The sequence below is a fragment of the Canis lupus genome, chromosome 32 (assembly GCF_011100685.1).
Source record: "Canis lupus familiaris isolate Mischka breed German Shepherd chromosome 32, alternate assembly UU_Cfam_GSD_1.0, whole genome shotgun sequence".
NCBI classification, from domain to species: Eukaryota; Metazoa; Chordata; class Mammalia; order Carnivora; family Canidae; genus Canis; species Canis lupus.
The window spans coordinates 28,762,378-28,779,251 of record NC_049253.1 but is presented as its reverse complement, the minus strand read 5'-3'; the positions used below and the strand labels follow the sequence as shown (position 1 = coordinate 28,779,251).

The 16,874-nt window shown below is 39.7% G+C and overlaps 1 protein-coding gene across 1 annotated transcript; it reads left to right on the top strand.

Moving 5' to 3' along the window:
* Positions 1-1,170: 1,170 nt before the first annotated feature.
* Positions 1,171-11,444, top strand: MEPE (matrix extracellular phosphoglycoprotein). Its single transcript, NM_001313825.1, is given in 4 exon segments — positions 1,171-1,224; positions 5,513-5,566; positions 6,491-6,583; positions 9,975-11,444. Coding segments are annotated over 4 exon segments (1,671 nt in total).
* The last annotated feature ends 5,430 nt before the right edge of the window (positions 11,445-16,874 follow it).

The following is a 16,874-nucleotide window of genomic DNA, read 5'->3' as shown; positions in this document are numbered from 1 at the left end:
TATGTACCTTTATCCATAGCTAAATATTAATGTTTAAGCATAATTTTGTTGAGCTCAATATAAAATATTATTTGCCTTTAAATCAACTACATGTAGATTTTTCTGTAATAAAATGAAAGAATAGAAACTTATTCAATGGGATCCCTGGGTGGTGCAGCGGTTTGGCGCCTGCCTTTGGCCCAGGGCGCGATCCTGGAGACCCGGGATCGAATCCCACATCGGGCTCCCGGTGCATGGAGCCTGCTTCTCCCTCTGCCTGTGTCTCTGCCTCTCTCTCTCTCTCTCTGTGACTATCATGAATAAATAAAAAAAAAAAAAAAAAAAAAAAAAAAAAAAAAAAAAAAAAAAAAAGAAACTTATTCAAGATGGCATAGAGTCTTCATTATGATTACTGGCTCTATAGTTACATTGCTTGGATACTAATCCCAGTTATACCTCTCAATACCTGGGAATTCTGAGGCAAATTATTTGACTTTCTATTTCCTATTCTAAAACAAGACTAGTAACACCATCTAACTCATAGGGTTGTGGTGAGGCTCAATTAATTGAATATATGCAAAATTTTTAGAAGAGTGGTTAGCTCATTTTAGTATTTAGTAAATTTTAGCTATTAATATAAGGATTACACAAATTGTTTCACTCTGCAGCCTATGGATGGCTTCTAGCCCAGATAAATTGCTAATGAATATAAGGATATAGATTAGGGGATCTTACTGGCAGCAGACAAAATTATTTATTCCTCACAGTAAGCCTGCTTTGCTGGCACTCATGTAGAGTCTGTTATGAGTTCTTACACTAACTTGATACTATTATGAATTATACAATAATAAAATTAAATGATCTCTAAAAACGAAAGGGAAAAGTTTGAGCTGATAATAGAGCAAGTAAATGTATCTATAAAATTCATTTCTATCTCCTGACTTCATTGTTTTAATAATATTGGACAATTTTCACTTTCACACAGAATAATTACATATGAAGGCTCTTAGATTAAAATATCTACATTTGGTTATAAACTATATACATGGTTTTTTTAAAACAAGGAAACGGACTACTGGGAGAAGGATGTTTGTATATATTTTTGTATTTTATTTATTCTTAAGACTTCAGTTCATAATTGGCAATACTTTAGGGTAAAATTTTATTGTCTTTTTGCAGAGAGTCTCAGAGATGCAAACTGTCTGTTTGGGACTGCTTCTTTTCAGCGTGACTTGGGCAGCACCAGTAAGCATTTACGAATTCAGTTATGCATCATATTATCTCTTGCTCTCATTATTTCTCTAAGCAATGTTTCTTTCTTTTTTTCTTTTCCCCCCCCCTTTTTTTTTTTAGTTAGTAAGCCTTACCTAGTTTAGTTGCAAGAAAGTACCAAGCAAAAAGAAAGCATACAGCACTTGACACAAATGTCTATTACCAAGGAGGGCCTCAATAAATATGTGCTGAATTATAAAATGTCAACATACTGCTTTTCAAGAAGTGCCACCAAGAGTATTTTTGAAAATCAATAGCCAGTCATAGTGTTTCAAATCAACTATTGTTAATGAGTAAATGCTCAGAGACCAAATTATAACACGTCTAAAGAACTTTCACTGTTTTACTAAAAACTGAAAAAAATTTGACTTGGCTGTTTTAAAGCTGACAACTAGATTTTGTAAATACCTGGCAATGGAAAGAAACCAGACCCTTTCTGTAATTCTTGTAAGACCCCAACACTGAAATCGTGCTAATGATTTTTCTCTTCAACAGCAAGGCTAAAGATGGGAAGAAGGACTTTTAAGCTTAACATAAATTGAGCTGCAATTTCCTTTTGTGTCTTTTCTTCCTTCTGATTCACTCAGATGAGTACTCAGGATGTGACTAAATTATCTTGTGAAAATGCTGAGTGTTACTGATATTTTTTGCAGTGCAGACATAGTGCTAATTAGATAATGTCTGAAAAGCATCCTAGCTTTTCAGAACCATTTCAGTTGGGGAGCATGGAAACAAGTAGTCATTCTGTTGCCGGAAGTACTTAAATATAGGTCCTGAGCCAGTGAGTGACTAGCTGGGTGACCCAGTGATGAGCATAAACCATGCCATCTAGCGAGGACAGCAGAAATTGAGGAAAGCATGGACCTTCTTAGCGCATATCCTTTGATAGTCTTGTGGTGGGCCATACTGCCTAAAATAGACATCTGCCAGGGCCCCATCCACACAACTCAGCTCAATCACGACCACAGAGGCATGTGCTTAGGCATGAGGAGAATTGAGTGGGTCCTGCTGACTCAGCTCAATCCCACCAGCTGAGGATGAATCTATTTAAGCAACACATTCCAAAGAACAGCTGGAATGGCACCTTCTGACCATTTTCCAGTAAATGCTATGTCAGTATCAATCCAGTGACCACTGATCAAGAGAAGGTGCCAGCATTCTTCTGCAGAGGGAGACAATGCCTTCTCCATTACAAGGCCACAGTCAAATGTGGGAGAACTGCAAAATGGGGGTCGGGGGAGAGGCGAGGGCTGCATATTGCAGATGAAAGAGGCTCAACAAGGACATAGAGACAAAATTTGGGATTATGAATGGCTAAATGTGATGTTTCCTCTCAGATATATAGATTCCCTTTAGTCAATTACCTAAATTATTAATAGATTGTGGTATCAGAAATTAGAATATATTGAGTCATTTACATCTCTTTTGGAATTATAATCCAAATTCAAACTGTAGGAGAACAAAAGATTTCCTCAACCTTCTTTGGGTTCATGGCTCTGGTCAGAAAATTAAACTGACAAAGACAGATTCACAAGAGAAAAGCATACGAATGTTACTAAATTTCTATATGCACACGGGAGCTGTCACAAGAGAATGAAGAGTCAAAGAGGTGACCAAAGCAGGAAACTTTTATATCTTTTAGACAAGGAAACAGTAAATTTGTAAAAAATTGATAAGACAAAGGGATTTAGGCTGAGGGTAGTCCAACTAAAGCTAGGTAGTCTTTACATTTCTTAATGAGAAGATGAGGATTAGTCTAACAAAATTTGTTTGTGGATTCCTCTGGTGTCATCCCTGAACTGATGAAAGCCGCTCTTCAGGAACAGGACAATTTGTTTCCTACCTTTAGGCAGAAAAGAGGGAACTTTTTCTACATTTATGACTTAATTGCCTTCAGTTCAAAATAATTTTTATGTCAAAGAAGCATATTTTAGGGGTGATATTCTGGTTTCCTTCAAAAACAAAATTTGAAGAAAACAAAAGGTGGATATTGGACCATGCAATTCAATTATATTTATCAACATGCAGTTAGACTACAGACTTTGTTATAAGCTACTTTGTTGTAAGTTCATGACTTATTATTGCAAACTTTATGAAGGTTCTCTATACTATCAAGTATGTTTTTAATTCATGTGTGTGTGTGTTCTATGAGAAGATGCCAAATACCCCAAACCATCATTTTTTCTCTTGCTTAATATCTACCCATCTCATTTTTATGTTTTCTCTTTCCTACAGCACCATATTCAGAATTATTTTCACTGTTTTGATATTTTTGAGAATTGACTCTATGATCTAAACTTACATAAGAACCAACATAAGAAAAAGTCAATCATGGATAGAATTATAAAATATGCCTTAAAGGTACTTAATGTAAAATTCAGGAACATTTCCTCTTATTATTAAAGATGATTTTTTTGGCATACAGCAGGCCATTTAAAAATCTATTTTAACCCTGGGAATTTGAGACTAAGGATTTGCTTACAATATCTCTTTTACAATATATCTTCTACTACTTCTACCAGCTGTTTAAGTGTAGACAATTTTGTTTCTTCTACTGCCTGTCTCACGGGGGTTATTAGGGGAATCAGATGAGATTATATATACAAAAGTAGTTTACAAACTGTAAAGTGCTATGTAAATATAAGGTGTTACTGACAAACCATTTTTGTTTCTAGAATATAATGGAATGTTAGGCAGATCTGCCTTAGAGACAAGCCAACAGGGTACTTTTACTAAAGTTTTGAGTTTATTTCTAAGACAATTTTATCAGTTAGGGTCCAGTCAGGAAAATAAAATTAAAATAAAACAAAACTCTCATGATAGGCAGTTCAATAGAGAAATTTTATTTGGAGAATAGTTATAAAGTATAGGACAAACAGAAAGAGCAAATCATGGGTGGTGAGGCAACCCAAAGATTAAAACTACTACTACACCTTGGGCTGAAGAAACAAGGAAAGAGGTGGTGTTCTCGGTGCCCTGTGTGGGGGAAGGAGCCCCAGAGGAGGCAGGAGCACAAAAGAGATGTGTCCAATCCTAGAGATACAGGCCAAAACAGAGACAGACCAGGAAAATATACCTTGGCTGCTCTCTTTCTACTCTCAATGCCAGGCTAGGCCTTCCATTAGCCAAACCAAGGCTGAACCCAGACAGCAAAGTTGCTCAGGAAATGCAGTTTATAGAGGTCATTCTAAAAAGAGCTAAAGTGCAATATCTGAAAGGATAATTGCCTATATTTTACTGCAGAAAAATACAGATCATGGAGGCTTATTCAGGAAGAATACTCTCTAGGTGGGTAAGGTCTTTTTATTTCATCTTTCCCTTCAGGGGTTCTCTCTCTTTTACGACTGATACATACCATCATGATGCCTGCTGCCACTTTAGCACATGCATATAAACACGAACCAGTCTTGGCTACTGGTTCCTTTTCTGAAATCTGAGATAACCTAGGAGTTTCAAAAAGAAATAAGAAAGTTAAAATACTGGGAATAAAAGAATTGTTATGTCTGTTCTTTCACAGCAAGCTTGCTCCAAAATTCTCCGGTCCTCTTCTGCAGGCTCTCCTGTGACACCTAAATTTAAGCCCAAAAGCCTGGAACACGCTGCCCGGATCTATTCCTTCCTTGTTTCTGACCTTTCTCCACTTCAGTAGCTACCTCTCACCCCAGGTACTCTCAAGATCCAATCTGCGGGCCACTCCATTTTTCCTTCCCTGACAGAAATCTCTGCTCAGGTGACTGGCAACAGCCAAGTACCATCCCTGAATGTGATCTTACCCCTTATGTACAGGGCTACAGTTTTACTTTTGCTGGACTAATAGCAGTATCAGCCCTTTGCTAATACAGCAGTTACTAAACTTATGCAATCACTGCACACGAATAATCCACATCACTGGGCTCTGAGTTTGGTTCACTGATACTAAACAACTCCCAATGTGCCAGTAAAAACTTATTTTTCAGTTGATATCAGCAACATCCAAGCTTCCATATCTGGAGTGCCACCCCTCCCCAATGTGGCAATTCTGTGCTTGAATATGGTTCTATTGGAGATGGCATTGTCTCCCTCTGGAGGAAGAATGTGGGCATCCTCTTTTGTCAGACTAAAACAAATATTAATGTACTTTATCCATCTTCTTTGGTTGCAATGATTTTCTACATTGAAGAATAAAATTCAGCAAGAGAAAAATAAACGAGACATTTATTGTTTGCAGAAATGGATGAAGAGATGAATGTTTGGTGAAGTTTTATTTCTTGTTTCCTTCCAGACATTTCAGCCACAGACTGGGAAAACCAAGGATGACTGTGTGGAAGAACAGAGGGTAAACAGAATTATTCTTCTCAAATAAATCTATTTCAACTTTGTAAAGAAAAAAACTCCTGAGAGGAAATTTTCAACTGTCAAAATATTCTTGTGCACTTAGAAGGGAAGTGCAAAATTACACAACATAATTTTGGCACTTAGATAGAAAAGAGAAACATTCTGAATGGAAATTTGTTTCTATTCACTGTGACTTCTTTCTTCCGAGGGAGAAGTGAGTAAAAAGCCTGGCATATTTATTAGCAAACTATTTTCCCACACATGTACATGAGAACAAAACAACAAAGGAGGGAGGAAAGAATGGGAAAAGAGTTAAATCTTCATGTAGAATTCTGTTTACAAGGAGTTAGTTTTCCATATGCATGCAGAAAGTTAAACAAGTAGCCTCAGTTTTTCATGTCACCAAATTGCAGCCTACCATAGTTTCTCCTGGCCGTTTCAGAAAATTCTTTTCTAGGACCTAACAATCTTCTGTTCTTCAACACAGCTGAAAATTACGAAGGTAAAAACTGCCAACATCAGAGCCTGAATGCTCATGCTGTGAATCTTTCCAATTTGACCACAGACATGAATACTGTAAAACCTACATTTCTCCCAATCCGTACAGCCCCTCCCACCTGAAAGCACTTCCAAATGCTCCATTTCCACTGAAATTTGATAACAAAATTAATATACCCTGCAAGAGAGAGCAGTTGTTTGTCATCCTTAGAGAAAATAGATTTACAGGCATGTAGAAAAGAAAGGGACAAGGTTTATCTTTAGGAGCTGGCTGACAGACGCTCTCCTGTGGTTATAAGAAGCACTACCATTTGTCAGAGGCAGAATTTGACTTCACCTAAGTTAAAGAATATCTTGTACAATCAGAAAGAGAACCAGGAAATTTAATGCTATAAACACATCTTAATATAATGTTATGTTTTTGTAGATAACGTACAAAGGCCACCATGAGAAACATGGGTATTATATTTTTAAGTATGTTTACACATCATCGGGGAGGAAAAATCAAACTGACATAAAGGTAAGCTTAATCTCTGAGCGAAGATACTTATCAGGAGCCAAAATCTGGACTGACCCTAGGGGAAACTGTTATAGGAGACAACTTTCCTTTTGATTATTCTGGGTTTCTGTCTGTGGTGGGTGCCACAGTCCCTGGCTCCTTAAATATCTCTGCTAAAAGAGTTAAAAAACTCTGACACAGATGGGCCACCCCATGCCCTCATCCAAATCCTGCCCTGCTTCAGGACTTGCCCTAGCAGGTATGTGATACTGGTGGACCCCCGATGCCCATGCATTTTTCTTGCTTCTGAGTAACATTTGGCCTTTTGTAAGAAGGGTTTCTGAACATATTCTAGCATATATTCTAATGGTGAGGTTTAGAAAGCTAATAGGAGAAATCATTTTGCCCTTAAGAGGGACATGTTTTAGTGTCCCTTAAATTCATTCCACTGATGACTCCATCTGGGTGAGAATGCTTGGAAGAGAAAGAATAAGGGCCTTGTCCCTGGAATAGGACAATAATTCTTTTCATTCAGTCTCTTTTTGCAGATTCATTGGCCAAAGAGCTAGAAACAGCTTAAAATGCCATCAGCAGAAGGACTATTTACTTTTTCCAAATCTGGCTTCATTTCCCATGAAAGTAGTAGCTTTTCTTCAGAATGTTATTTTGTTCTGCTCATTATTCTTTAGATGGCATCTCTAATACTAACTGCCTGTTAAGCTAATTTGTTATACTAAGTTAAAATGTTTTTGTTGTAATAAATATATGTTGAGCAAAATACTATGTGAGATAAAATGATTAAGAAAACTTAATTCTTTCTCTTCAGGAGCTGAGTTAGAAAAAAAAAAAAGACATGAAAGTCACTATAAAGTAGATTCAGAATGTGCAAAGTGCTGTGGGAGTAGTACCCAAAAAACCATGAATTTAGGGACTTAGGGTAGAAAAAGATTAGTTCCTAGTCTGGTATTTAGGGAAAGCTACATAATGGAAATAATTGAGCTGGGCTTTGGAAGATGAGTACAATTTGAGCAAATGAGCAGATGGGAGAGGCCATTCCCCATGAAAAGAATAATATGAACTAGGGCACGGAGAGAGAAAAGCAGAGCATAGGAAATCAGACCACCCAACTGATACAAGGACCATCATGCAGGCAGTGATGCAACCAGAAATCATTTAAAATAACAAATACAAAAATGACTATTACATTCCACAGTTTAAAAGTTGTTTCATGTTTTCATCTATAAAAGAACTCTATTCAGTCTTTAATGAAATGAACACAATTCATTAGTATACATGCTACTGCTTTGTGGAGTTTTAAAAAATATTTTATTTATTTATTCATGAGAGACACAGAGAGAGAGGCAGAGACACAGGGAGAGGGAGAAGCAGGCTCCATGCAGGGAACCCGATGCAAGACTCATCTATCCCAGGGCCCCAGGATGATGCCCTGAGCCAAAGGCAGACGCTCAACCACTGAGCCACCCAGGTGTCCCTTTGCTACTGTTTTCAAGGCAGTTGAAGCACCAGAAAGAAAACAAAATTTCCCATGGCAAAGTAGGGAGAGAAAATAAGTTAAAAAGGATTATCATAGTTTACTGATTAACACAACTATTTAGTGCAAAAAGCCATATTCACAATGAGCAAATGAACTTGATTTCAAAGGAAGATATAAATGTCCACGTAAAACTTTCCAAGATTCAATGACTTAAAATAAGCCAAATGTTTAAAATACTTTTTATTCAGAAGTAATTTACTGTAAAGTTTGTATCGATCACACTTCCCCCCACAGAAAAATATTGCCTATTTTCAGAATATCCTTGCCAATATAAAAGATCAGTGAATATCATAACTGAAACGAATTAATAATTTCAAATTATATCTTAAAGATACTACAAGTTATATCTTTTGTATGCTGTGTATTAGCCAGTTTCCTAAGAGTAGAAGGCATTTCCATAAACTCTTTTTAATCTTGAGATTCATGCATGAGCTGATTCAACAATCTCCCCACTGCTTCCAATGGTAAGATACATGTGGAAAAGTAAGCTGCCCTTCAAATAAAATGATATTCTTATTTGCAGATAAAAGAAAGAGAGAAATAGGAAGTCCAAGCAAAATAAATTTCAGAGGGCATAGTATGAGGGGCCAGAAGCTCACAGAACCCTCCCAGAGGGTGACATTCAGTTGGTACATGGAGAGAAGGGTCCAGAGTTAGTCCGTCTCCATCTGTCACTACCACAGTTAGGGAGGAACAGGTACTGGGAAATAGCTGTGCATCCAATAATCAAGTGACTATTACTCACAATATAGAAGAAAGCACGCAGCCATTTGATAAAGGGCTATATGTGGTTATGTATGAAATGATAGTTACCATCATTTGTCTTACACATTGACATTGTTCTAGATACTTTACACACATTATAACATTTAATAAAACCATTAATTGGGATGCCTGAGTCGCTCAGCGGTTAAACGTCTGCCTTCGGCTCAGGGTGTGATCCTGGAGTCCCGGGATAGAGTCCCACTTCGGGGTCCCTGCAGGGACTCTGCTTTTCCCTCTGCCTATGTCTCTGCCTCTCTCTCACTCTGTGTAAATAAATAAATAAATAAATACAATCTTAAAAACAAACAAACCAACAAACCATTAATTCTCCCAACAATCCTGAAAGGTAGGTGTCATTTTTCTTATTTTACAATTAAGAAAGCTGAGCCTCAGAGAAGTAAAAAAAAAATAAGGTTTCTAAGATCACATAGCTCATAAACGGTAGAGTTGGACAACTCATTCTAATACCTGTGCTCTTTCGAAAGTACACGTACTTTCAATAAGCACTTGACTGAGGTCAAGCTGCCTGCTGTTCCACTAAATGTAATTCCCCAATACTCTGGCTTCCCTGAATGTGGGTTTTCCATCTCCTTTGTTTTCCCTACACACTTGCCCTGTGAGTGCAAGCTTCTAGCTGATTACACTTTTTTCCTTCATCTGGGAGCGCTCATGTATTTGCACACATTTAATTAATACATCCAAGAAAATGTCCACATGCTCAATAAGAGCCAACAGACTGAAGTGGTGGCCAAAAAAGACAGGATGAAATTAAGCTGTATTAGTAAAAACAGGGCTGTGGCCAGGGCAAGGAAGCTACTAGATGCTTTGTGCTCAAGGCTGCTCAGGCCACATCAGAGTGTGGGGCCCCGTGGGACCCCACAGGCTAAAGGAGAGCCATTCTTTACCAATTCATTCTTTATCCATGAAACTTGCTTTGATCATTCCAGAATTATCTCTGCCAACAAACTTCTATTGAATTAATAGTCTTTCTCTTAAATATCTGGTGGGTAATTCTTTTTAAATTGCCTAGGAATTATTAAATTTTTAAAATTTAATATATAATAATACTTTATGTTGAAAATTACACTTTAGCAGGAAGAAAAAAACAAAGACAATACTGCTCTTCAAAATTCTGGTAAGAGAAGAAATCAAGAGCCAGCACCTAAAGAAAACATTGCCCAGGAAAGAGAGAAAAACTTGTCCATTCTTGGAGCCAGTGAAAATAAAGAAAGTAGCAAAACCCAAACTCTTTTTGAAAACATACAGACCACAAATGAAGTTGATAGCATTAATAACAAAGAAAATGCCCACAGTGACCTAAAGATGTCCGTTTACCTTGAATCCCCTGGGAATAATGGGGCCGAGGATAAAGACAATGCTATCAACAAATCACATGACCAAGAAGAATATGGTACAGCTCTCATCAGAAATAATATGCAACATATAATGGAGCCAGGGACTGTGACTGAACTCTTGGCAGAAGAAAACAAAGAGAACAAACCCAGAAATATTCTAAGCAAAATTCCAGCAAGTGTGAACTATGTTAAAGTCCCCTCAAAAAATAGGAAGAATTATCAAAGAGATCCTCAAGCCCAGAATATTCCAGTTAAAAGCAAAAGCACCCATCATACCCAACACAACATTGACTATCCAAAACAGCTCCAAAAAGTCAAAAAAATCCCCAGTGAATTTGAAGGCAGTGGTTACCCAGATCTTCAAGAGAGGGGGGACAATGATATCTCTCCTTTCAGCGGAGATGGTCAACCTTTTAAGGACATTTCTGGTAAGGGAGAACCTATTGGTCCTGACCTAAAAGGTACAGATATACAAACAGAGTCTTCTGGCCCACGTGAAGCTGATACTATCAGTCCTGATGCAAGAAGGCCAGGTTATAATGAGATCCCAGAAAGAGAAGAAAGTGGTGGAAGTACCACTGGAACCAGGGATGAAACAAGAAAAGAGGCAAGCACTGATGTAAGCCTAGTAGAGGGCAGCAACGATATCATAGGTAGCACCAACTTTAAGGAACTCCCTGGAAAAGAAGGAAACAGAGTAGGTGCCAACAGCCAAAATGCTCACCAAGGGAAAGTAGAGTTTCATTACCCTTTTCCACCCTCAAAAGAGAAAAAAGCTGAAGGCAGTAGTGATGTAGCTGAAAGTACTAATTATAATGAAATTCCAAAAAATGGCAAAGGTAGTAGTAGAAAAGATACAGAGCATTCTAATAGGAACAAAGTAATCTCAACTGGAAAACAAAGATTTCCCACTAAGGGCAAAAGTCAGAGCCAGCTTGTTCCTTCTCATGATCTTGATAACGAAATTAAAAATGAAATAGGTTCCCATAATGGCCTCAATAATGAGGAGACTATAATAACACAGAGCAGAAAAAATCATTATGTACCCCACAGACAAAATTCTACATGGAATAAGGGTGTGCCAAAGAGGAAAGGCTCCTGGGGTTACAGAAAACCCCATTCCAGGAGAAGGGTGAGCCCCCCTAGAAGGCATGATAGTAGTGAATCATCTGACAGTGACAGTTCCAGTGAGAGTGATGGTGACTAGCCCACTAGAAATTACCAGCAGGATAGAGGTTCAAATACCTCATCATCTGTAACCTGACAGAAAAGGGGAGCCATCTGAGGGCAGACCAGATGAGAAAGAGCAGAGCGGAGATTGAGTAAACCAAGAAAACCAGCCCCTGGGGGAGATTTGTTGCTGTCGTAACGGTCACAGTCTGAAATTCTATTCAAAGTTATGAAGTTTGTTTTAAAGGAGAAAAATTAATTAAGGATTTGTGGAATAGTTCACATTTGAATAGATGTCATTTAAAACTAGTTTGTGTCACAAAAGCCTTCCTATGCTGTTTGCTTTATAGATATGAAGAACAGCAATATCTCTCATATGATAATCTGTAATTAAATAATCTCTAAGAAAATCTGTTGTCTGTGGTGCTTCATTTCAGAGACAACAAGATTAGTTCTGCTGCTGGCAAAGGCAGTGTTATGAAGTTAATCTGCTGAATAAAGCTTAGCCACATTCTCTCATCCCACTGTACTTAAGGCAGCATTTCCTTCTTCTTCTGACCTCCCTGTGCTCTAATGAAGATGTCCTGCTTCATAGCTTTCTATGTTCCCTTCTTGTATTGCACATTTATAACTTCTTATAAGATAAGTTTTAGGAGCACCTAGGTGGTTCAGTCAGTTAAACATCTGCCTTTGACTCAGGTCATGATCCCAGGGTCCTGGGATCCCCCTCCCCCCCCGTCTCAAAGGGGAGCCTGCCTCTCCTCCCCCATTCGTGCTCTCTCTCTCTCACTGTCTCTCTCTCACCTAAATAAATGAAATCTTTTTTAAAAAGACAAATTTTATTTCCTGAAACAACTTATCACATTATCACTACTTTCATTAGTTCTGCCTCCTTCCAGACAAAGAAGGGAATGGGGTGAAGGGAGGAGGAACAGGGATACATTGAGAAGGAGAAGCATAAGTACAAAGCCAAGAGAAAAATTTACTTTGGCAAATATTATTCATTGACTGGTCCTAAATTACTTCCAGTTAATTTCTTTTCCCAAATTTTTTATATAGATGTTTTTCCACCTATTGGACTTAGGACACTGTTGTGGAAATTGGACCCAAGCTGCCCGGTAAGGGAGGGGAATGAAATTCTGGAAGGCTTTTTTGCTCTTCCTGATAAGAAAAACTTTTACGACAAGAACCATGATTGCTCCCTTCTTTCCCTAATCTTCTTTGTTTGACATTAACACAATGCTTAGAGGTGCAGCAGCCATTCTGTGACCATGAAGAAAAGGGGTGAGATAACAGAAAATATATTGGTCTCTGCCCCCCAGTTCCTGGCATAGAACTCTGAAAATCCTTGTAATTTCCTAAGTGATAAGGGCAATTGGAGCATCTTTAATTCTAATATTTGGTCTTTAACCCAGGTTCCCGACAGAGAGTTCCTAAATCCCTTGAAATATCCTAGGTCTTTTGTTCTAATGAAGTGACTCTTGGTAGGCTCCTAGATGGGGGCTGGTCACTAGAGAGACTAGATAAAAAGCTTGAAATTTGGGGCAACTGGGTGGCTCAGTCAGCTAAACATCTGCCTTCTGCTCAAGTCATGATCCTGGGGTCCTGGGATGGAGCCCCATGTCAGACTTCCTGCTCAGCACAGAGCTTGCTCCTCCCTCTGTTCCTCACCCTGCTCATGCTCTCTCTCTCTCTCTCTACCACTTCCTCTCTCTCTCTCTCTCAAATAAATAAAATCTTAAAAAAGAAATAAATAAAATAAAAGCATGAAATTTTCAGTCCTATCCCCTCCATTCTCAGAGAGGGAAGAGGGGCTAGAAACGGAGTTAGTAGTTAATTACACACATGTGATGAAGCCTCCACAAACACCTCAGAAGTACGGTGTTCAGAGAGGTCTCAGGTTGGCAAACACGTGGAGGTGACAGGAGACAGCCTACCTGGAGAGGGCATGGAAGCTCTGTGCCTCTTCCCACATACCTTATCCTTCACATCTCCTCCACCTGGATGTTCATTGGTATCTTTTATCATATCCTTTTACAATAAACTGATAAACAGAAAGCAAAGTGTTTTCTTGAATGCTGTGAGCTACTCTAGCAAATTAACTGAACCCGAGGAGGGGTTTGTGGGAAGCTCTGACTTATAGTCAATAGGTCAGAAGCATAGGTGACAACCTAGACTTGCAATTGGCATCTGAACTGGGGAGGGGGACAGTCTTGTGGCACTGAGGACTTAGCCTGTGGGATCTGATGGTATCTCTGGGCAGATAGTGTCAAAATTGACATAAACTGTATGACAGCTGGTGTCACAAAAGTGTAGGTTTTCTAACACAAAAACACAAACACAGAGATACCACTAACGCAGCTCCATCAGCCTCCTGCCCCCAGAATCCTTCTATGAATAAAACAATTCTCCCTGTGTTAAGCAACTATTCTTTTTTTTGATAGTTGATTTGAAGTACTATTTGATATACCTCTCCATTTCTGACATACTTCTAAGTTGAGAAGGGTTAAGAGAAGAAGAAAGAGGTAGAAGGTAGAGAAAGGTGTCTATTCTTGTCTAAGATGTAAGTTCCCAAACAGCAGAAATCATGACTGGTACATTCTGTACAGCACCTAAAGACACAGAGAGAGAGAGGCAGCGACATAAGCAGAAGGAGAAGCAAGCTCCCCGCGGGAGCCTAATGCAGGACTCAATCCCCGATCTAAGGATCACACCCTGAGCCGAAGGCAGACGCTCAACCACTGAGCCACCCAGGCGTCCCCGCACCTAGATTATTGAGTTGAGTAATTTGGATAACACAAATGAAAAACACCTATGGCAATACAATATCATGATGCCTTCAAAAAATCTAAACTGTAATTAGCTTGATAGAAGGTACCTTTTTTTTTTTTTTTAACAAAGCAGAAGTTGCAATAAGAGCTATGGAATAAATCAGATTTTCCACATACACCCAAATAATAATGTCTAAAAATGCTATGCTCTGTTACATCCTTTAATCCGCACATCATCCTATATATGAGTACCTTTACTATTCCCATTTTACAGCTGAGGAAACTGGGCCACAGAACTGTTAGTAAGTGTCCCAACTAGTACAGCTGGGATTTGTATCCAGGCAGCCAGGCTCTTTGCTCTTAAATATTCACTGTACTACCACACATCACATAAAGTAGATATACATAATGCATAACATGCATTACATATGTGGATGGGTGTATATATAGACACCTATACATGGAAAATATATCCTATATATCTGTACACACACACACACACACATACACACACACACATAGAGCAAGAAAAAGAGAACCTGAAAGTAGAACCTAAAATCAAGGAATATCATCTTTCTCTGATTTATCCTCCACCGTCTAGGTATAATAGTAATAAGTACCAATGAAAAGAGTTAACCTATCACCTAATAAATTAGCATCAGAGTTCCAGAATAAACTATTTCCAGTACTTTGCTTTTTTAAAGATGAAAGACAACTTTGGTGCACACGTACACACGCAACTTGACGCAATCAATGAAATGAAGAAAACTGTATCATAATTTACATTGCAGGGCAGCCCTGGTGGCTCAGCAGTTTAGCGCCTGCCTTTGGCCCAGGGCGCGATCCTGCAGACCCGGGGTCGAGTCCCACGTCGGGCTCCCGGTGCATGGAGCCTGCTTCTCCCTCCGCCTGTGTCTCTGCCTCTCTCTCTCTCTCTCTCTCTGTGTCTCTCATGAATAAATAAATAAAATCTAAAAAAAAAAAAAAAAGAATTTCAATTGCAGAAAAATGAATTGAAATCAATGAATTGATCTCCCAGATTATGTCAGACTTTTGCATGTAAATAAATGGTCTGATCGCATGAAAAACACTTGGTGTTGTGAAGCAAGAGAATGGACTGATGGAGAAAACGAAGGTTTTCTTTGGGTAGTTGCAGGCAGGAGCTTCCGAAGGGCAGCAGTCTTAGTCTGCTCTCTAGTGGGCACACTGTACAGTTCTATTCTCTGGCCATCTCCTGTTTTCCCTCCCCGAGTCTGAGCGTTCATGCACGTTCCCTGAGAACCCGGACGGAGTCCAGAGTCGCCCCCAGTGAAGGGAGACTTGAAAAGCTTCAACATCTGGGTCGCTTTGCGGAGGGATCCGGACGTAGGAGGCCGCGCCCTAGCCTGGAGGGCAGGGCCCCGGGAGCGGAGCCTGCAGCCAGGCCCTGCGTATCCAAACTCAGGTTTCACTTTTTGGGGGGGGGGCAAGCATAGATCCCCAAAACATTTAGGTTGCTCCACGAACCTTTCAGCTTCACGGAGCTGCCTTCTACCCGGTGACCGAAACGGGATAATTCCGCCACCTTGTGCCCAAAAAGAGAAGATTGCTCGGGGTCGCGTCGTTCATTCCCACGCTAGCTGCTTCCTCCAACCTCACGCCCCTAGACTTCCCTGCCTCCAAGTACCTACCTTGATTTGCAGCTAGAGGCGATCTGCTGTTAAAAATCCAGCGAGTTGGGACAGTATGCTTCTGTTTGACTTGACACTCAGCTCCGTTGGAAAACATTTACCGAGTGACTACGTTTTACAAAGTTCCATGGGGGTCAAAAGGAGAGAAGAGATGCTCCCAGCCCTTGCTGAGACTATGATTCAGTCAAGGAGAAAGGCGTTCAAAAGACACAAGGCGACTGTGGCAAATTCAATGGCAAAAATCTAAGTAAAGAGATTATAGGAGTTCTGAGGAAAGAGATGAACTCTAGCTGAAGGTAAGAGCAAACATAGAGTAAAATCCATTTTCCTTAAGGTATTATAAATTCAGAGGGGCTGCAGAAGTTCCAACAGGTAAAGGAGGGCCTGAGAGTCAGTAACCTTAAATGATGCTCTACATAGTTTAGAATTTGAGAAAGATCACTCCACAGGATGGGGAAGTGGTGGTGGGTGAGAGGCCTGGCAGCAGGGGTGGGAGTGGGGCGGGATTCCAAGGCAGGAGACCAGCTGTAAGAGGATCCAAGAACTATTGCTGTAGTCTAGAAGACACATTATATTGTCTCTCCTTTATTTTAAGATTTTATTTTATTCATGAAAGACACAGAGAGAAGCAGAGACATAGCAGAGGGAGAAGCAGGCTCCCTGTGGGAAGCCCGATGCAAGATCACGACCTGAGCCAAAGGTAGAGGCTTAACCACTGAGGCACCCAGGTGCCCTGCATGGTCTCTTCACTCAGTCTTTTGGACCTGCTTTGAACTAAGTAGGTACTCAAGGTGGCAACAGTTTCAAAAACACGATGATGCTTTCACAGAAGCCCAGGTTTCAAAACCAGCTTCCAAAAGAGGTAAACCCTGCTAGTCAAGATATTGATACCTGGAATCACAGCTGTCAAAATATAATACTAGGGGACCCCTGGGCCTGCCTTCAGCCCAGGGTATGATCCCGGAGTCCTGGGATCGGAGTCCCAGGTCAGGCTCCCTGCATGGAGCCTGCTTCTCCCTCTGCCTG